The sequence below is a fragment of the Artibeus jamaicensis genome, unplaced genomic scaffold, assembly GCF_021234435.1.
Source record: "Artibeus jamaicensis isolate MK-2021 breed Jamaican fruit bat unplaced genomic scaffold, CSHL_Jam_final scaffold_612, whole genome shotgun sequence".
Taxonomy (NCBI): domain Eukaryota; kingdom Metazoa; phylum Chordata; class Mammalia; order Chiroptera; family Phyllostomidae; genus Artibeus; species Artibeus jamaicensis.
In genome coordinates this window covers 10,968,228-10,990,072 of record NW_026522049.1, presented here as the reverse complement: position 1 = coordinate 10,990,072, position 21,845 = coordinate 10,968,228, and the positions used below count along the sequence as shown (strand labels likewise).

The 21,845-nt window shown below is 54.5% G+C and overlaps 1 protein-coding gene across 3 annotated transcripts in view; it reads left to right on the top strand.

Moving 5' to 3' along the window:
* PCSK6 (proprotein convertase subtilisin/kexin type 6) overlaps nt 1-21,845 on the top strand; it is a 130,380-nt gene that overhangs the window by 74,985 nt on the left and 33,550 nt on the right. For 2 of the 3 annotated variants that reach the window (XM_053658979.1, XM_037145910.2), the window contains exons 8-13: nt 866-1,078; nt 4,102-4,202; nt 8,344-8,447; nt 10,179-10,296; nt 17,400-17,588; nt 19,835-19,971. In XM_053658979.1, the coding sequence (XP_053514954.1) occupies nt 866-1,078; nt 4,102-4,202; nt 8,344-8,447; nt 10,179-10,296; nt 17,400-17,588; nt 19,835-19,971 (862 nt within the window). The remainder of the gene's footprint in view (nt 1-865; nt 1,079-4,101; nt 4,203-8,343; nt 8,448-10,178; nt 10,297-17,399; nt 17,589-19,834; nt 19,972-21,845) is intronic. The other variant, XM_053658980.1, reaches the window with a different exon arrangement.

Below are 21,845 nucleotides of genomic sequence, written 5' to 3'. Positions count from 1 at the left end.
GCTGTGAAATGCAGCTCGCTCTCCAAGAAGAGAGCTTCTCGTTCGCCCTGGCCATTGTGGCTCGCTTGGAGCGTCCTCTTATAACCGAAAGGTTGTGGGTTCGATTCCCGGTCAGGGCACATGCCTGGGCGGTGGGTTTGTTCCTCCATCTGGGTGCATACGGAGGCCACCAATTGAGGCTTCTCTCTCGCCTCCATGTTTTCTCTCTCTCCCTACCTCTCTCTCTAAGAGCAGTGAAAAAAAGCAGGGTGCTTCCTCAGCTGGGTTTTCTGGAAATGCACCCATTCCCCACAGGACCAGGCCTTTCGATCTAGAAAAAGCAATGTTACAATCCTAGCTGGGGTGGCTCAGTAGATTGAGCACCGGCCTGGGAACCCAAGGGTCACTGGTTCGATCCCCAGTCAGGGCAAATGCCTGGGTTTTGGGCCAGGTCCCCAGCAGGGGGTGTGCAAGAGGCAACCACATATTGGTAGTTCCCTCCCTCTCTAAAAATTAATAAAATATTTTTTAAAGAAAACGTCACGGTATAAATTCAGCCATCATCTTTCCTCTCAGCATTACCTGTGTCATGTCTGGTCTTTTTCACGTCAGTCTCTTATAAAGGAAATCCTGGGCAGAGCTCTGGAACAGGACAGCGTGTACGAGGGCCCTCGGCTATTCCCGGGGGGAACACGAGTCCGTCTGGGTCTTGTCCTCAAGACAGTCCCGTGAGTCTGAAGTTCTAAGTTGTTTCTAGTTTCTAGTTTCTCCACTGTCGGAAGCGCTCTGTGAAAACCCCGCCATGTGGCCTCCGCCCCGCGGGCGAGTCCCACCCCGCCGAGTCCAGGCCGCCCGCTCACGCCTGGCCGTGTTCTCTCCTGCGCAGGGCCGGCAGGGCCTGGGCTCCATTTTCGTCTGGGCGTCGGGGAACGGCGGCAGGGAGGGCGATTACTGCTCCTGCGACGGCTACACCAACAGCATCTACACCATCTCCGTGAGCAGCACCACCGAGAGCGGCCAGAAGCCCTGGTACCTGGAGGAGTGCGCCTCCACCCTGGCCACCACCTACAGCAGCGGGGCCTTCTACGACCGGAAAATCGTGAGTGCCCCCCCACGGGCCGGAGAGCGGGCGGCGTGGGGACGCGTTCCCTTCCCGCGTAACGGAAGGACAAGCCAGGTCTGGGCCAGCGTGTCCCCTGCCCCCAGGGACGCCTCACCCACCCGTGAACTAGCTGTGCCTCTGGGTAATAACCCTAGTCCTGCGGCAACCGCCCTCAGAACCCTGCCTTGCTAATTTTTGCACAGAATGCCAATTAAAACCCTGGCTGGCTCTCGAGGTCTAAAAATACCCTTTAAGAACGGGGTGCCTTCCCACCACGAGTCTCCTTTTAGCTGTCTCACATTCTGTGGTCGCGGCACTGGGGTTCCAAGGGCCCGGCTCAGTTTCTATGTGCAGAATTGCGTAAGAGAAAGCTCTGGCTTCGTCCTGAAAGAGGGTAGAAACCCAAGCGTTCCTCTGGGCATCCCTCCCCAACAAAAGGACTTTTTCTAGACACGGTGGAGCCGAGCTTTCTGCCTGCTCACTTCACACCGATGGACATAGGGATGTTTTGTCTTGGATAAAGCATCTGTTTCTGTTTGGTACATAGACGGACTTTGAGCCTTTCCCTCTCCGACGTTCAGAGGAGGACGAGAGGTGGGCGTGACGTGGAACGTAATGCACAGTTCAAACGTACAGTCATTGCGTTGGTGCTTTAGACATTTGAAACACAGGACCACAGAACCGGGCAGACACGGCTTCGTTTTAAAGCTCACCGGCGTCTTCTCCCTTCTCCTGCTGCTTGGCTGCCTCTTTAGAGATGGGTTATTTCTGGGTTATTTTTTGCCTTCCTCGGTGGCAGAATATACAGGCTCCCTGTTGCCCGCCGCGCTCCAGGCCGGCGGAAAGGTCAGCCCCGACCGTGCGTCTGCCAGCCTGGCAGAGGGCCCTGGGCCAGTGAGCGAAGGTACTAATTTAAGTTATTTTTCTTTTCCACTGGAGCACGCGCCCCTGGGCCGAGATGCTGAATGGCGTCCTGTTCATTTAGGAATCGCACTCATAGGAACGAGGGCTGGCTGGAGTCTCGTAAAAACAGTTGCCTGTCCCGAAAACCCCTGGCTGGAGGGGAGCGAGGCGGAGACGGTCATTGGACACTTTGTACTGGGGGCTTCGTTCGTGCTGAGAGGCCAGTGCTTCCCGTCCCGTTTTGGGAGCAGCTTTATCGGCTTCGTTAATCAGGCGGTGTGTGCGTGTCTGTACGTGTGCACGGGTGTGTGCACACGCCTTAGCCATAAAATGCCAACCTATGCGTGGAAGCGGGCAGCTTGGACGAGGTCACAAAAGCAAACATACTGTGTTGCTCTTGCTGTCCTGAGGCTCTTTTCCGGGAATACGGACTACGCTTCTGTTTTCAGCTCCTCTGGGGCCTCGTCTCCGCTCTGAGTCCCCTTAGGGATCCGGCAAGGGGATCGGCAGCCCTTGCAGATGGTGGACAGCCTTGTGGCAGGTGTCTGAGGGAAGTCAAGGCCTCCCTTGGGACTGTCACTTGGGACTTGTCCTTTCTCTCTGTTCATTGAGTACGGAGCAGCGTTCTCCTGGAGGGAGGCGTCGCCCAGTACAGGGACCCGATGTCTTGATAAAAGGTGAAACGTCTGAGTGAGCATCTCTTGTTCACTCCTCGGCTCTCCACACGCTCCCTGAGGACGAGGCGTGCCCCACACACGGCGCTCGGTCTAGGGAGAGGGGTGAGTCTGTGCTAGGTGCCAGCTGCGACTTTCACGGCAGGCCAGGGAAGGACACGTCACTGTGCCCACTCACAGAGATGCCGGGGTCAGGGACGTTGCACCCTCGCCTGTCTCTCTTCTCAGCCGCCCTCCCCAGAGACACCTGGATCCAGGTGTCAGCTGGGCCACCTTCTGTTCAGGAGACTCCAGGGAAGAATTCGTTTCTTGCTCATTCAGGTTGCCAGCAGAATGGAGTTAAACTTGTGGTTGTAGGACAGAGCTGTGTGTCCTTGAGGGCTGTCCGCCAGAGCTGTTCTCAGCTTGTGTGGGCCACCCACATCCCTGGGCTTGTGTCCCCAACTCCCTCTTCAGAGCCAGCTGTGATAGCTCAGGTCCCTCTTATGCCTCATCTCTTGGGCAGACTTCCTGCCTCGTTCCACTTCAGAGGGTCCTGTGATTACCTTGGACCCACTGGATGACCCATGGCACTCTCCCCGATTTAAGTGAGGCTGGTTAGCAACCTGAATCCCATCTGCAAAATGCAACGGGGGGAGACCGCTAGGTAGCAAAACACTGTCCATCGTGGTAGGTGCTACACAGCTGTAGCTCCGTGTGCTGATTGGGGGGCAACGGCTTCTCCACATCGGGTGAAAGGTAGGGCACACCTCAGGCCGTGCAGCAGTGTGGTCCAGAGTCGGCCCCCCAACCAAGCCTGCTGTTAGCCCCTGGGTTGGCATAGCCGGCCCCACCTTCCCACAGAGGGTGGTCCATTCCACGGCCTTACCCTGTGGGCCCTCTGAGGTCAGGAACACTCCAGGACTCCCTGCTGCTGTAGTTGGAACTCAGTGCTTGGGGACAGTGTCAGCTCTCTGAGGAGGACATCCTGGGGGCAGAATGATCTGGGACCTTTGGCTAAAGACAGAAGTGCGTTCTGGGCCGCCTGGGCACGTCTACTTGTCTCCAGCTGCTCTGAAGTCTCGCGGTGACTTGGGGGCTGTTACAGTGGACACTGGCCGGTGGTCTTGCCACAGACACTCTGCAGGGAGGCCCCCTGTGTTCCATTTTGTCCGACCTTTGTGTCTCTGCCTGCACCTTGTCTTCCCTCAGCCTTGTCCCCTGCCCCGTCCCCACCCCGTGATTAGCTTGTTCTTGTAGTGGTGCCTTTATCACACGTGAGAGCCAGGCAGTTTAGCAAGAGACCCCGGACACGGCAAACGCCTTGGTGGCTGAGATGTGTCCAGTCAAGCCTGTCCCCTCCCTGGGACCCGGGGTCACAGGTTCCCAGGCCCAGGCTCCCGAGTGTCCTCTGACTTCTCCTGAGACCTGACCTCGCCTCTTGTCCCCCCTCCGCCCCCCCAGTTCACCACGGACCTGCGTCACCACTGCACTGACGGCCACACAGGGACCTCGGTCTCAGCCCCCATGGTGGCAGGGGTCATCGCCTTGGCGTTAGAAGCAAAGTAAGTTTCCACTTGCTTTCCCTTCCTTTTCTTCATGTCTTTGTCATGTGTGTGTGTGGTGGCGCAGTGACGTGCCCCTCACGCACACGGGCCCGTGTTAACCCTCCGTAAGTGCACTGCCGGGTCACAAAGTCCGTTCATGCTGGTGAGTCGCCACCTCCAGAACTGTCTCATTGTGTCGGCCTGGAACCCCAAACCCACTGAACAACCCCCCCCCCCCGTCTTCGCCAGCTCAGGCGGTGCTCACCAGATACCGCAGACTGTGGGGGGCCAGAAATCTGCTTCTCCCCGGCTGGAGGCCAGAAGCTGAAGCCCAGGGGGTTGGCAGGGTGGCCTGCTCCCGAGGCCTCTCTCTCTGGGGTGCAAATGGCTGCGTCTCCCTGCTGCCCACCTGGTCTCCCGTCTGTGGACATCGGGGTTTCCCCCGGGTGATCCCGCCTAATTCCCCTGCCGAGACCTGTCTCCAAATACTGTCACATTCCGAGGCTCTGGGGCTTCAGCACAGGAATGGGGGAGTGCAAAACTGAGCCCATAACCCCCTATTCCTGCTCCTGCAGGCCCCCAACAGCCATCATTTTGTAGTTCTGTCTCTTTGACTCTGATTACTGTAGATCTCTCATAAGGGTGGAATCACACAGTATTTGTCTTTTTGTGTCTGGCTTCTTTTTTGTTTTTTTTAAGCTAATTATCAATATGTATTTTTTAAGAAAGGATTTTATTTATTTATTTTTAGAGAGAGAGGAAGGGAAGGAGAAGGAGAGAGAGAGAAACATCAATGTGTGGTTGCCTCTCGTGCGCCCCCTACTGGGGACCTGGCCCTCAACTCAGGCATGTGCCCTGACTGGGAATTGAACTGGTGACCCTTTGGTTCACAGGACTGCGCTCAGTCCACTAAGCCACACCAGCCAAGGTGTGTCTGGCTTCTTTCACACAGGCTAACGTTTTCGAGGTTCATCTGTGTTGAAGCAGGCGTCAGGAATTTGTTCCTTTTCTAAGGCCATCCCTAAGGGGCATGAAGTGTTCCTTCCCTTTTCCCTTTTTCAAGACCTCGTGGGACCACAGGGTGGGCCAGACTCCAAGCCCCCCGCCCCCTCGACATCACACAGCAAAATCACTGCTCCGGCTGCTGCAGCCAGCTTTTCCGAACATTAGTTCATAAACCGACAATAATACAAGGGTGATGCTTCATCTGTCATGAGGCAATCGCAAAAGCTATAGTTACAAGTAGATACAGTTATTAGTACGTACAGCAAAGCAAGCCGTGGCATCAAAAGCAATTTTTTTCTTTATACATCAAAAGGGCCCTGAACCTCCCAGCTATGTGAAGTAGTCATTTGTTCTGGATGGGATTTCAAATGAGTCAAAAATCATGTTCAAGTCGCTCAAATCCTTGTAATTATGTCTGTTTGCGCGTCGACTCGCACCAGGCCAAAGAGCATACAAGGCGCACGCTACCCGTTTAACAAAGGAGCGGTGAAATCATCGAGTTGCTCAGGCCAACGCGTTAGCGGCTGTGTCCCGAGGCTCTTTCTTATAAAACTGTAAATAATTAGTTGCTGGTGTGGAGAGTCGCTTCCACGCACTTCGCAGTTCATTATTTTATGCTTTTCTTCCATTCCTGATTGGAAACATGCGAGGGATTTTGTTCATCAAGACGAAGCACAACACAAACCCCGTTTTGTGCCAGATTTTCCATTAAACTCGGCCCGTGGGCGGCCCCGGGAAACGCCCATCTTCTCTCTCTGTCAGTCTCGCTCGTCCTCAGAAGTTTGCAGGGAGCCACTCAAGGGGACTTCACGGAGAACTGCCACACCCGAGAGCATGGGCACAGACAGACGGGGCTGGTGGAGGAAGGAAAAGGTTATCACCGGGGGCCTGCCGCCTGGGTTGCGATTTGGAGACCCGGGGACGCTCAGGCGTCTGGACAGCGGGCCTGCTGGACACCTGGGCAGCTTGGCTGTCTGGCTGTGCTCACTCCTGCCGCAGAGGGAAGCAGGGAGAGCGGGGCTGTCCTGGGGAGGGAGGGGCCTGTGGACAGGAAGGAACAAGAATGAAGAGAGACCAACCTTCCTGTGTAAGAATTGTCCTGCTGAGCCCTGGCTGGCGTAGCTCAGTGGATCGAGCGTGGGCCTGTGAACCAGGGGATTGTGGTTCAATTCCCAGTCAGGGCACATGCCTGGGTTGCAGGCCAGTTCCCAGGACTTCCCATCAGTCCCTTCTTCACTGAAAAGTATTTCCAACGTGTTATTTCTTAGACGTGTTTTCCTGACAAACTCTATCTGGGAGTTTATTGCCAGAGTCAAACGTAAAATGGATTTCCTCATTCTGAGATGGGTTTGGACATTCTCTCTTCCCTGGACCCGTTCCCTGGCATGTTATGCCAGACTTCCGGGCCCGGCTTCAGCCCTCCTTGAGGTGGCCCCGCTGATGTGAGAGGTCACTCCGTAGGTCACAAGGGGCACGGCCACGTCTGTTCAGTCTGCCCTCTCGAGACTGTGCCCACTTGGCCAGAATGCAAGGCCGAGGCCACTCGGGCCGTCGGAGCCCTCCTCTGACAGTGAGGCTGGCTGTGGGCCCCCAGGAGGAGCAGTGGACCAGGCGAGGGGAGCGGGTCAGCCTGTGCCCAGCAAAGGTTTGGAAAATGGACCAGTGGGTGTGGTTGGGATGCTGCAGCCAGGGTGGAAGGAACATGATGGAAAAATCAGGAAAGGCTGGGGCCAGAGCCTGGAGACTCTGAGCCCCAAGGCAGGAGGACCAGGAGCCGAAGACCCAAGCCACAGCCGCCCACTCCCAGGAAGACAGGCAAAGAGGGACTGATGGGCGGGAATGTCAAGTGGTGTCGCCACTGTGGAACACCGTGTGGCGGGGCCTCAGAAATCACTCAGAATTCCCGTAAGATCCAGCAGCTCCACCTGTGAGCAGAGACCTCAAAGGAGTAAAAGCAGAAACTTGAAGGGACATTCGCACACCCGTGTTCACGGCAGCATCACTCACAGCAGCCAAGAAGTGGAAGCAACCCCCGTGTGCCTCAGCAGGTGGCCGGGCCGCACGACGGAATGCCATCCGGCCTCAGGAAGGGACAAAATGCTGACACAAGTGACAGTGTGGATGCACCGTGAGGACAGGGTGCTCAGGGAGAGAAGCCAGTCACAAAAGGACATGCGATTCCACCGGTATGAGACCCCTGGAAACACCGATTTCACAGAGACAGCGTTAGAAGGGCCGTGGCCAGGGGCTGGGGCGGGTGGGGGGCGCTTCCAGAGTGTGGAGTTTCAGTTTGGGAAGATGAGAAGTCCTGTGGGTGGATGGTGGAGACGGTGGTACAAGTGTGAGTTCAGTTAAGATGGTGGATTTATGTTATGTGTATTTAAACACATGCAAACGAAGAACAGGTGATTGGAAAGACCATTGCAATGACAGTGGGTGGGGACAGTCCCTGGCCAGGGGCGAGGGCAAAGGCCATGTCATCGAGGGGGCATGTGGCATTTGCCCTCATCCTGGGCCTGACCCTGTGAACAGAGGGTGTTACTTGAGCGTCATCCTAACTTGAATCCTGATGTCGGGGGTGTAGAGAAGACGAGAAAATGTTTGTGAGACTTGTAGAAATCTGACCTGTGCCTTTTTATTTGCGGCTACACATTCTTTTAATGAAATCTCTCTCCTCTGCACCAAAGTAAACATGTTGTAAATGCAGAATGACTAAAGTCTCAAATCGTAGTCTGTAGGCGGTGGGCCCACCCGGATGGGGGTGTCCAGGCAGCTGAGGGCTGGGGCATGGTTCCCGGCCACCTCACAAATCCCACGAACACTCGCCGTCCGTGTGAGGACGTCCCTCTCTCTACTGCCACACGCCCCGTGTCACCCCGCACAAACTCGAGCAGAGCTCGGCAGCAAGGCCAGGCTTTGCACACTGTGGATCTCAGGTCACCCACTGCGCTATGTTATTTCAGGGTTTCCTCGCTGGACACCATTCTTTACAGAGAGGTTGTGTGTAGTGTGTGTGTAATCCCTTGTCTGGGGAACGGAGCCCCTGGGGCTGCCTCCAGTCCAGGCTCCGGGCCGGCTCCTGGCGCCCCAGCTTTGAGTGCGCCTGTGCAGCCATCAGCAGTGGTGACCCTGGTCTGTCCTTGTGTCTTTGCAGCAGCCAGTTAACATGGAGGGATGTGCAGCACCTGCTGGTGAAGACCTGCAGGCCAGCGCACCTGAAAGCGAGCGACTGGAAAACCAACGGCGCCGGGCATAAAGGTGCGGGGCTCCCAGTGCGCTGGCCTGTCTCCCTGTCCTGGTGGGCCCCCGGGGTCACCTCCTAGAATCGGTAGGAGGGGTGACCTGGATTCTCAAAAAGAATCCCCAGATAACTCTAACTGTGTGTCACAAGAATGGAAAGTATATGTGCCCAGAGATTTCAGAAAAGTATCCTGGAACCTCAAACTGGCATTAAGGAAGAGACCTAAGGTCTCCAGAGTTCAAGGTTGCCTAAAGTTCATGACTGTTGCCATAGCCAGGTGCCATTCTACCACTGTTGACTTGTTAGTTCTCTCTACATCAACTTGCCTCTTTTTTTCTACATCAAGAAACATACTTTTAAAAGGAAACTTTATTACATCTAGTTAATCATGGGCTTGATGTGTACTCATATTTTTTCTAATGAACATTAAAACATATCCGTAATTATTATGATAGAAAATGTTGGTTTGTGTGCCCCTGAAGAGCAACTTGCATTCTTAGCCCTCAATTTCCTCATCTATACAATGAGGACATCGAGATAGCTGTGGAAGTTACTTTCTAACTGTAAAACTTCTGAGATAGCTATGGAAGTTACTTTCTAACTGTAAAACTTCTGAGATAGCTATGGAAGTTACTTTCTAACTGTAAAATTTCTGAGATAGCTATGGAAGTTACTTTCTAACTGTAAAACTTTCTCAGCAAGCCCCCATGTTATAAAAGTAACTCCTAGAACCGTAAGGTCTCTACCCCTAGAACAGCCTGTAACAGACCCAGGTACCATGAAATCAACCCACGCTCAAGACTCACAGCCCACATATTTGGAGCCTCTCCCAGGCAGGTAATTATAGGACTATGCTACCGGCTTTTTTTACCTTTCTGGCTTCTTACCAGAGATATTCAAAAAAGATTTGCATTCAGCCATGGTATGTTAGGGAGAACTTTTCTCCCCTCTTTTCTGAAGCTCACATCCAGCTATTTCAACACCAAGCCCCAATACTTCTATCTGTAAAATATAGGTCAAGCACTGTCACCAAGAGTTCCAGGGGACATTCCTTTCAATAAGGGGGCCATTGATTAGGCCTAATGTATCTTTGTTTTGTAGGAATGTGGGTGGTAGGGTACGCTGTAACCAGAGCTGACCTACATTTCAATTTTGGCCTAATTAAATAGGAAAATAGATTGTATCTGGTTCTCGGCCTTGCCTCCTAAATTAAACTTTGAAACTCTCTTGCACTGGCCAAGTTCAACACCGGGCCGGGCCAGCTCACAGGGGCTCATGCTCTGTGCTGCTGTCCCTGCATGCCCTGGAATTCAGCAGGGGAAGAAAATGGCCAAAGAGTTGTAGCAACCAGTCAACTGGGGTGGGAGGAGGTCTCAGGTTTAAGATTCCCTCTGGTTTAAGATTCAGGGAGCACAGGTTTCCCTCTGGTTTAAGATTCAGGGAGCACAGGTGCCGACGTGTCCCTTTAATTAAGGCACAGAAACCTGTCTTCTCACTGGCAGAAATTTCCAGGCCTCCCACTCCGCACCCGAAGGAGCGTAGTTCAGACTGAGTTGAGCGGCATGGACTTCGGAGGGTTGTCCTGCCGCCTGGGGCTCTCGGGAGGCGGTCCGGCTCCTTCCAGCCTTTGAGGGACACAGGTGGTCTTTCCCGGGGCGGTGGAGGTCACCGGTCAGGTGCCCTCTGCGGGCCTTGCTCCCTCACTGGGGTCCGGGCAGCAGCCAGGTCTGACGGCCCGGTCTTTCCAGTTAGCCATCTGTACGGATTCGGCTTGGTGGACGCAGAGGCTCTGGTCCTGGCCGCGAAGAAATGGACAGCGGTCCCCGTCCAGCACACGTGTGTCGCTGTCACCGACAAGAGGCCCAGGTGAGGCTTGGCTGCAGCAGCGGCAGCTGCCGGCACATCGGGGTGGCCGGACTCCGCTGTCTGGCACTTCGGGGCGGGTGTTCACACTCGAGTTCCTGTGCACATCGGCAGGGGACGCACACTTTTCCTTAGGGCCTGTGAAGCTGGAGAAAAAAAAATCACTTCTCCCTCTCTTTTTTTTTAAGATTTGATTTATATATTTTATTTATTTTTAGAGGGGAAGGGAAGGAGAAAGAGAGGGAGGGCAACGTTGATGTGAGAGGGAAGCATCAATCCATTGCCGTCTGAAGCCACCCAAACAGGAATCGAACCTGCGACCTCTTGGTGCACAGGACGATGCTCCAACCAGCTGAGCCATCAGGCCAGGGCCCGGTCCTGAGATTGTAAAGCATCCTTCTCTCCGGGGAACCTTAGAGCATGAAATACAGAAGAGAGGGGGGGGCGAGGGGCAGGTGTCTCTAGGATGAGCAAAGCCCTTCGCTCAGTTTTGTTTTGTTTGTTTGATTTTTGTTGGGAAATGCATGGCACGTGGATAGCAAGGTCAAGGTGAGGTGGCGCTGGGCCCCCAAAGTGGGCGAATCGGCCCCGAGGCTGCTACCTTCCTGCCGACATCCCATCCGGGCGGCTCCTGAATGCAGCCTTTTTCTCCTGCCGAAAATAGTTCTAGGGTGGCAGACTGGTGCCTGGGTGGCGAAGGGTTGTTTTTATTTTTATTTTATTTTGTTTTGAAAGTGAAAGCACCCCGAGGTCAGACAGCTCAGGCCCGGGAACCCCACAGTCACACACAGCGGGACACTGTTCCTGTCCTTCTTCAGGGCAGAGAAAGGACTCGGCAGGGTCAGAGACCGGGGAAGAAGCGGACTTCGTTTTCAAAGCAAAGCCATCTTCCTGATTCGCAGTTTCAGACTCTCTGGAATAGTCGGCCAACCTGCAGTTTCAAACCACGTGCTTAATTGCACACTCAGTGGTCTCTAAGGACAAGGGAGCTTCCAGAGAGAAGGGGGCAGAGGAAGGGAAGGGAGAGGGAGAGAGACAGCGAGGGGGGGGTACCATACGGGAGGTAGATGCTTCCCCATTTACACCTTGGGGCTCCACCTCCTGGCAGAACGCTCCAGCCCAGCGGCCTGTCCGGGTCATTCGAACCAGGGCTGCCGAGCACGCCGAGTGCCAGTGGCCAAGCTCCGTCATCAGGGTCTTGTCTCGCTGCGCCGAAGCTGCTGGGACCGTTTGGCTCAGAAAATGGAAATGCGTTCGGCCGCACAGGCCTGCATTCCCTGTCCTTCTCCCTGGGCCCTCCCCACGTGTGTCTCCTGGTCCCGCTGTCCATTCTCTTGGCCTCGTTCTGGTTTCTCCTTCTCATGGTGGAATCCTAGGACTCTCTCTGAGTGTCCCAAACCTGGCCCAGGCTGCTTCCAGTAGAGAAGAACAGAGAGAGAGAGAAACATCTCTATGTCCAGTGTGATGAAGGTTGGAGAGCTGTGCTCACTGACTGCTAGGTGGGGTGTCGCAGAGGGGATGGGGGCTACCGCGGCCATCTCAGCAGTGATACTGTGCGGGCTCTGACTCCCAGGGCCTGGACGTGGACGGTCACACGCAGGGGCCAGGAAGGAAGGAACGTGACCCCTCTCTGCCCTCTCCCGGCCCTCAGCCCTGAGCTGGTTGCCCCCTCCACCGATATGTCACGGTGTGGGGAGACATACCCCGCCCCCAGCCATTCCTGGAGGAACTGGCGGGCCACCCTAGCTGCAGATTCTGCCCAGGACCCCCATCTGTGCTCAGACACCAGCATTGTGCCCACTCGGCGCCCCCTGGCGTCCCTCTGTGGCACTGCCCTGTCCTGCCGCAGGGCTGTCCGCTGCCATCTGGACCTGCCCCAGAGTCACGTCTAGGCGGACAGCACAGGGAGAGAAAGGCAGCGTGGCCGGGAGCCAGGCTGCCCTGCAGACACTTGAGAAGCTGCCCTGTCAGGAGGAAGCCGTTGCTGGTCCTCTTAACCTGAAGAAAGGCCACACAGGGGAAAGGCCAAGCCCTGTGTTGGCCATTCCAGTCTGGGCAGTGGGGTTCGGGTCCCCTTCTGAGGGAGAATGAGAAGTTTCTAGGAGAAGGTTGAGCGGAGAAGGGCAGCAGGGGTGGCAAGGAACGAGAGGGCCCTGGGCCCCTGCTCCAAGGCCAATTTCACTGAGCCGTCTCCTTACAGCTTGTCACCCACCCTGACCCCAAAAGAGACTGAGCCCCTCAGAACAGAGGCCCTGGTGTCTGGACCACCTCTTCGATGCCCACAGAAGGCAAAGCTCACCCTAGGCAGCTTTCAGGGAGTGCCGAGTCTATGTGCAAAGGGCGACACCCTGGCTGGTGTGGCTCAGTGGGTTGGAGCATTGTCCTGCAAACCAAAAGGTCGCTGGTTCGATTCCCAGTTGCGGCACAGACCTGGGTTGTGAGCCAGGTCCCCAGTAGGGGGCGTGCAAGAGGCAACCTCTCCTTCTCTTTCTCCCTCCCTTTCCCTCTCTCTCTAAGAAAAATATAAATAAGAATCTTTAAATGCAAGAGCGAGAGGACAGTCACTTGAACTCAACAGGTCCTTTGGTGAAAGAGAATGACTCATTAGAGTCCTTGCGGGGGACATCCGATGATGGTGTAAGTTGGACCTGGGTCTCAGTTGTGACATTCACGAACGTGTCAGCGATACGCCTGCCTAGTCTCGGGCCCAAGTGGTTTTCCTTCAACTCAGGACTTTTCTTCAATTAAGGGAAGGTAAAGAGGATCTTGACCCGTGCCCTCTGCCTGTGGAAAATTATTTTAAAGTCTGTGTGTGTGTCAGAGAGTGAGAGGGAGATAAAATTGTTATGCTTATAAGCTCTCTAAGCACGAAAAAAGAAAGTCAAGCTTAGGAGAACCTCTGTGAATGAAAAGTAGGCCCAGGTATTAAACTATCTTATTCGAGCCTTAGGATTTTTCTAGCCAACGCTTCCCTGTACCTTTTAAAAGTCCAGGCCACCGAGACACCGAATATGATATCCATTCCATATGATATACAGCTCTCCACTCAGCGCTAGAAAAACACCAACTTTTCTTTTAAAAAAGTGTGTATTGATTTTGGAGATGAAGGGGGAGAGCGAGAAACATGGATGTGAGACAGACATCGATTGGTTGCCTCTCGTACGCGCCCTGAAGGAGGATCAAACAGCAACCTGGGTGTGTGCCCTGTGGGACTCGAACCCACTGCCTCCTGGGGTACGGGATGGTGCTCCAGCCAACTGAGCCACCCAGCCAGGGTGAAAGACACCCACTTTTTAAAAAAGATTTTATTGATCTATTTTTAGACAGACAGGAAGGGAGGGAGAAAGAGAGGGAGAGAAACATCAATGTGTGGTTGCCTCTTGTTCGCCCCCTACTGGGGACCTGGCCCGCAACCCAGGCATGTGCCCTGACTGGGAATTGAACTGATGACCCTTTGGTTCACAGGCCAGCACTCAATCCGTTAAGCTATACCAACCAGGGCAAGACACCCACTTTTAAAGCAACAAAAATTTGCCTGTTCATCTTTAGCTTTAGCAGGTTGAGAAAAGCACTCACACACACAAAAAGATACTTCAATTCTAAAAGTTTTGACTGTTAAGGATGTGTTGCTTTGAATATTAAGGGTTTTGTATGGAGCAGACAACCTATTTATAGGTGTTCAGGAATGAACTACGGGTGAATCACGTACCGCCTATTCCTCTGGTATTTCATTCCCCTTCGACAGTCAACTCTGTAACAATCTATAAATACACAGATAAGGGTGGGTAACGTTACCAGGAACTCACTGTCCCGCCCGCATCGTTCCAAGCTCTTGATGTACAATCGGTCACGTACTCAAAGCCCCCAACAAGACTATGAGTTCGGGGGCACTATTATTATCCCCATTTTACAGAGGAAGAAACTGAGGCACAAAAGACTTAAGAAACAGCCGGGGGCTGGGGTGCGGTGGGGCCGACCTGCCTCCGCAGGCTGCCTGTCTCCAGAGTCCGCCTTGTCCCTTGGGAAGGGAACACGGCACAGGAACTCGGGTGGTACTGGGCCAAGTAGAGTGGCCTGTGTGTCCCCTGGAGATGCTTCCTCCTTTCCCTGCTGTCCCTGGCCAGCTGGGAGCTGACGACAAGAAGGCGCCTTGGTCCTGGTGACCTGCCAGCACCTCCAGCCTTGGCCACCTGCCGGCACCCGAGGGGTCAGGCCCTGCAGGCTCATCTGCAGCAGGTTAGCTAGGCCACCAGGTGAGGCCATGTGGCCACCCCGTCCTGTGTTGCTGGGACCCATGTCAGCCTAACTTTAGCACTCAGCCTGGTTTTACATCTGATTAGAAAGCTAAAAGTCCCTCTCTCCTTGGGGCTGTCCCTGGATGGTGCAGGTTCAGCCCCTGCCCCCACCCAAAACCTCCCTGCTGGGCTTTTTAAAAAATGGATTTGAGAGAGAGAGAGAGAGAAACATCGATTTGTTGTTCCACATAGTGGTGCATTCGTTGGTTGCTTCCTGTATGTGCCCTGACCGGGGATCGAACCCTTAACTTTGGCTTATCAGGACGATGCTCTAACCCACTGAGCTACTTAGCCAGGGTGGTATGAGGTTCTTGCTTCTGGTTTCTTCTGTGGTGCCCTCCTTCCACAGGGCATGGCAGGGCCTGCTGAAAAAAACGCGTGGGGTGCTTGGCAGTCCTGCCCCTCAGGTGACCACACCTGGGCCCACAATATTTGTCCTACTTCCTGACATCCCCTGAGCGTGGCCCTCTCTCCTGCAGCCCTTGACCTCCCTCTCTTCATTTGTGATGCTAATCCATCTTCCCCAAGTAGTAAAAGCTACTTCCTTCTAAAGTTAGGACTGGAATCTGAATAACACAGCCGACTCTCATTATTGCCAGTAGTTATGTTCTGTGACGTCACCGCAAAGGCTGAATTCTCAAGGACAGCATCATCGCTTGGGGGAGAGTGACGGGGTTCGTTAGGTTCCTGAGAGCGAACCTCTCTCTGGTCACATGTTCGTCCACCAATCAATACAGAACCTTCTTGGATATGCGCTTCTGTTCAAAGACACCTTGTCTGCTGTGTGTTGTTGATTCCATAACACTGAGCTCGCTGTCAAGAGCTCTCTAACTCAGGCCTGAACGCTGCTTGTCACACACGGGTTTTTCTCCATAAGGCACATCACAGCCTTCTTGCCCTTGGGGACAGCGGAAGGCAAGTTAGCACTAGGCTTGGCCTCCTTTTGAACAGTGAAACCACCAACAAGCAGCACAAAAAAAGTGTGAAAAATGTGTCACTAAATCGACCACAAAAATGCACACTTATTTAAAGAGTCAGAGAGGCCACGATCCACCTCAGCTGGAAACGTGGACTGCACCACGCAAATATTTTGCCACGCTGGGTACATCTGCAGGTGACCACCAACTCTCAAGTACTGATTTGGGGGTGCAGATACATTTTAGTGAGCAGGGGACTTGGTGGATATGGAACCATGAATAATAAGAATTGACTGTACGTTTTATTGTCTTTTTTCCTCCCCATGAAATTGAATCTTAAAGTTGTGAGGAATGTTGAAAGCCAGCTAACTCAGCCCCCTCCTGTCACGGAGAAGAAAAATATATGCCACAAATCTAAACATTGTATAGTAAACACCTTAGAACTGGATTCTGGACAGCATTATCTATATTAATGTACTGAATAAGCTTCTTTTTTTTTAGGTTAACATTTATTTTCAGCCTAAATGGTGTGCACTGGTTCGATAATCAAAAGTAATTTGGTCTAAGGAAAATTCTAAATGTCTGGGCTACGGGGGTGGTCTTTAGCTGGGGGCCTCTCTGGCCCCGGCAGGACTAGAACCCTCCAGAACTCTCCAGAACTTTCTGTTCGGCTCCACCTCTGCCCCCTCGGGGGCGGCCTGCTGACCCGCGCAGCAGACAGTGAAATTTGGGAGCAGGCAATGAAAGAGCTCCGCCTCTCCAAATCAATTTATGATGCATACAAATCATGTTTTCAGATTTTTTACAGTCTCCGAGGGAATTACATCACTGCCTGTAACTTTTTGGGGTGTTTCTTATGACTCAGGGTACAGTAGGGCCAAGCGATGTCATTCCTGAGAGACACTGGACCTCGGCCTCGAGCCTTCCCTCCGGAGGGGACAGTCGGGCATACCGGGAAAAGCGCTCCCCGTGATAGACCGAGTGCTGGCCGAGCAGGGGCCTCGCCTGGCGGCCAGAGGAACCTTCCACCGTCTCAGGAGTCTGAGGCCCAGCCACGGTGGCTCCAGACCAGCAGGACGGCCCTGGGCCACACGCAGGTGCAGCCTGTGCCTGCCTCCTCCGGGAGCGTGTTAGAACATTCTGGTGGAGCTGACTGGTGACCGATTGGGGCTCGGTGTTTGTCCTCAGATTCCCTCCCACGTGTCGAAGCTGCGTGCTCCCACCCAAGGGCAGGAGAGGGAGGGGACCCCAGGCTTGAGGCGGACAGCCGGAAGCAGACCAGCTTCTGTTCCTCTCCAGGACTCTGGTCCAGTCATTACGGCTTCAACATGGGCTCTGGCCCCGGGTCGCTTGGCCATCTCCTCTTTCCTGGGCACCTGAAGACATGGTGGGCCCACACGAGTGTCCCTGTGGGCCAGCGAGGCCCAGAGGTGGAGCGTGAAACCCAGCTCTGCTTCTCAGTAGCTGTGACCTTGGGCCTGATCCTCGACCTCTCTGGATTAAATGGCTTAATCCTTGTAAATTCTCAGACCAGGGCCCGGTGTCCAGTGCCCAGCCTGCGGTCAGCTCAGAAAGTCTTCGCTGTTATATTACTCAGCACCATGACCTAGATTTTCAAGGCCAGTCTTCAACATGAAATAGTCGGATTTTAAGGCCTTGCCGAGCCCAGGCCGTTGGGGGGCCGATCCCTGGGTAGGTTAGCTGAGTCTGCCTGAGCAGGAGCCATCCTTTAAATCTCTCTGAGCCGATTGCAGACTGACAGATGCCCTCTGGGCCGGCAAGGTAACTCAAACTGGGACCGCCCAGCGTGAGGAGGAGGGGCCAAAGCTCACCCCGGGTCCCGCCCCCAAGCACCCAGAGGCCACACCTCCTGAACTGCCCCTTCCCCTCCCAGGAGCATCCCCCTGATGCAGACGCTGCGGACCACCGCCCTGACCGCCGCCTGCGCCAACCGCTCCGACCAGCGCGTGGGCTACCTGGAGCACGTGGTGGCCCGCATCTCCATCTCCCACCCGCGCCGAGGGGACCTGCAGATCCACCTGATCTCTCCCTCGGGGACCAAGTCCCAACTATTGGCAAAGAGGTAAGGCCGGGCTGGCATAGCGGGTGAGGGGCCCGGAGCAGGTGGCGGGGTGGCAGTACGGTGGCCTGTAAGCAACGATGACCGGAGCCGAGTCGCCCGTGCTGGCACCGGGGCTCCTTCCCTGGGCTCCCGGGAGCCAGCCACTTCTCCTCCCTTTCTCCCTCACCTCTGGAAATGTCATTTTAGACCTCGGTCACCACCAGGAAAGGCACAAGAACTGAAGGTGATCGTGTAGATGGACATGCCAGGCACCATCCCTGGCCCAGGCAGCTGGTTGCCTTTCCCGTCCTGCTTACATCGTCTGTCTGACCTTCCAGAACCTTCCAGAACCTCCCAGCACCCCAGCATCCTCCACTCTGCCCTTTCCCTCAAATTATCCTTCTGCTCAGGCCCGGTGTCCGAGCCCCCGGATTCTTAGAGAGCAGTAGGCCATCCGGGGTCACTGGTTCATCGCTCCCCATTTGCTAGGTAGCTGAACCTGTGCCACCAACCACTCTAAACCTGCCCTGCAGCCACTTGGGGCCTTGGCAGTCACCTGAGCCTTGGGAATTTGCATAGATCCTGTGATTACAGGATCCATTCCCTTCAACTGGGTTTCACTTCTTGCTTAATGGGGCCGCTTTTTCAGCCTGCCAGGTTTTTTTCTTTTTTCACCAAGAATGAGTTTATATTCGTAAGTACTTCAGCCCTTAAAAAACAGACTGTTCTGTCCCCAGTGCTTTGGGTTCTGTTTGGCATCGTGTGCCAAAATCAGCCTTGACCTTTGCAGTTTCGCAGAAGAAAGTACAGGCGGGGTGTCCCCCTGACCTCACTGCCCTGCAGGCAAAACAAGGGCCCCTTGATAAACATTTTTCTCCACTGGATGTTCAGAGAACCCCCAGTGAAGCATCAAATGTTACGTCATAGAAAATATCGGTATCTGAGATTTCTGATGAACAATAGAGCCCCGATGTTAAAAAAAAAAATTGTTCCAGAGTAGAGATGGAAAATTAGACTCAGAAGAACGAGTAAGACAGAAGAAGCTGGATTGTTTCCTCTGAAGAGGGAAGACTGAAGGCCCCCCCAAACCTGCTCCTGTGTTGGAAGGAGGGAGGGCGGGCTGGGCTGTGAGTAGCTTCTCGTTTCTGCTCAAACCCGCATGAGAAAATGGCCCAGAGCTGAAGGCCCAGTCAGGAAGGAGCACTGGAGGCTCCGCAGAACCGGCAGGGAGGCTGGCTGCGGGGAGGGAGCTCCTGCCCCACCCCACAACATTGCACCCAGGGGTGCCTCCCGCCCACTCCGGGAAACCCCCGGGCCTGTTCTGGCACCTCCCCAAATAGGGCTGTTGAAGCCTGTGAAGCCCAGGGGTAGAAGGGGCTGCCCTCTCCCCATGAGCTTGGGTAGTTGTGTGCTTTTCCTTCTGGGGAACGGCACACCAGGGCTGGCTTGGAGACGAGTGGGAAGGTTTCGGTTCATTCCTGAACCAGCATTTTGGAAAGGCCCCCTTGGGGCTGAAGGGGAAGTTCCCCGGCCCAACCTCTGATTTGCTGCCTTTGGACACCGGGGTCCTGGGTCCTGGGCTCTGGGGGCTGTGCCTGGGGTGTGACCCCTGGGTGTGACCCAAAATGCTTCCTGAAGGAACCCAGCAGATTGAGGGCGTTTGTTGGTGGCCTGTGGGTGCTGGGAAGATCGGGGGCAGGAGTCACAGTGCCCTCCAGCGAGTCTGCAGGCAATCAGTACACCCGGGGCCTCTCTGTAAAACAGGGAGGCAACCACCATGGCAGAGTCCCTGTCTCATATGGAGCACCTAGGAATCCTGTCTGTCTCTCAATATTTTTTTAAGATTTTATTTATTTATTTTTAGAGAGAAGGGAAGGGAGAGAGAAAGGGAGAGAAACATCAATGTGTGGCTGCCTCTTTTGCGCCCCCTACTGGGGACCCAGCCCTGGGCTTGTGCCTTGACCAGGAATCGAACCAGTGGCCTTTTCATTCGTCAGTCAATGCTGAGCCACACCGGTCAGGGCTGTGTCTCAGTGTTTCGAGACCCCATGAGATCATGGAGGGAAGACGGCCATGTGGGGCTGTGTCGTAAATGAGGGCGTGAAAGCAGCCAATGTCTTACTCGCACCTTCGCCTCAGCTGGGGGCCAGGTTCCGGTGGCTGGACCAGTGGTCTTGGGGCACAGCCTCCTCGGACTGGCTCCCCACCCCCCAGCCACCACCCCTTTCAGGCCCCCTCACATTCTAATGCCGAGTCTCCCATTGCAGATTGCTGGACCATTCCAATGAAGGGTTTTCAAACTGGGAGTTCATGACCGTGCACTGCTGGGGAGAAAAGGCGGAGGGGGAGTGGACCTTGGAAATCCGAGACATCCCGTCCCAGGTGCGCCACCCGGACAGACAAGGTCAGAGGCGCCGGGGGGACTCCGTGACGTTCGCATTTCAGCCCTTTCACCATCTCTAGGACTTGAATTCCGCTCTGATATCTGCGGTCGGTCGGTTTTGTTTTCTTTTGTTTCTGAATGGAGGTAAAATTCGCCGAGTACAAACCTCACCGTTTTCATCACTTTAAGTGAGTGTAGGTGGACACGCCAGGCACCATCCCTGGCCCAGGCAGCTGGTTGCCCTTCCCGTCCTGCTTACATCGTCTGTCTGACCTTCCAGAACCTCCCAGCACCCCAGCATCCTCCACTCTGCCCTTTCCCTCGAATTATCCCTCTGCTCAGTCATTCAACATTCACCAGGTTATGTGACCGTCACCGCTGTCTCATTCCAGAACTTTCTCATCACTCTGGAGGTGTCCCCTTGCCCCCACGAAGGAGTCACCCCTCACTCTGCAGCCCCTCCCAGCCCCCGGGAGGCCCCGATCTACTGTCTTTCTCTGTGGATTTGCCTCTTCTGGGCGGTTTATGTGAATGGAATCAGACAGTACGTGGGCTTTGGTCTCTGGCTTCTTAGGCTCAGGACAACATTTCCAGGGTTCGTCGGTGTTGGGGTGTGTCTCCCCACTCCATTCCTTTTCCCCACTGAGCCCCGTCCTCTGTGCTCTGAACCCCATTCGTTCACCCTTCCACCCACCGGCGGCCGACGTCTGGGGTGCTTCTCCGTCGCGGCTGTTATGAGCGATGTCGCTGCGAACATCCACCCACGCAGGTGTCCCGGGGACGTGTCTCCTGTTCTCTCAGGTGTGTCCCTGCGAGGAGAACGGCTGAGCCATGTGGTAATTCTACATCTAACTCTCTGAGAAACTTGAACTGTTTTCCACGGGGGCTACACCACTGGATGTTCTTACCGGCAGTGGGTGAGGGTTTTATCGTATTTTTCGGACCATGAGATGCGCGTAGGTTTTAGAGGAAAATAGGAAAAAAAAACTTTGAAGCAAAAAATGTGTTAAAAATGTTTCATAACATACATAGCATCAAATTTCACCAGGGTAAATGTAAACAGAAGTCAACAGCAGCATTACCAACCATTAGTTCTCCCCAATTTGGGGGGGGGAAAGAAGAAGAAAAGTGTGTCTTATAGTCCGAAAAATACAGCAGGTTTACGACATCCTGGTGGGCACTTGTTTTATCTGAATTTTCTGTAGCCGTCCTACTGGCGTGAAGTGGTGTCTCTCTGGGGTTTGGGTCTGCGTTTCCCTGACGACCAATGATGCTGAGACTCTTTTATCATCCATACGTTTTCTTTGGGGGAAGGTCTGTGCCCATTTGAAAACTGGGTTGTCTGTCTTTCCGTGTTGAATCATATGAGTTTTTTGAATATTCTGGATACTAGGTCATTACCAGAAAAGCCATTTTTTAAATTTTGTTTTCTCCCATTCTGCGCGTTTGATACAAGGGATGCTGTTCAGGGCCGGCCCCGAATTAAGTCCTGAACAGGCCAGTGCCCATCCGTGGGCGTGGTTGCAGTCAGCGCCCGTGGCTGGTTGAGGCAGGAATGGAATAGACATCTCCCGGTAGCTGCCGGCCCTGACCCTCTGTGACTCGTTGGAATGTGAGGGACTGGGACATGGTCTTAGACGTTGTCACAGAGCCGCCAGGTCCCTGCAGTGCTTTCTGGAGGGGGGTGGTTCCTGCAAGCCGTACCCTGCGGAGAGCTGTCGCCCCTGAGGCGGTCTTTGCAGAATCAAGCGTGGGCGGGTGGCGAGGACGGCGCCCTCCCTCTGGGCTGCATGCTCGGCACTGGCCAGCGTTAGCGCTTCCTCCCCGAGCACAGGATGGAGTCAGCTTCGGTCCCGTCAGCGCTGAGGGAGGGAGGGAGGCAGGCAGGAAAAGAA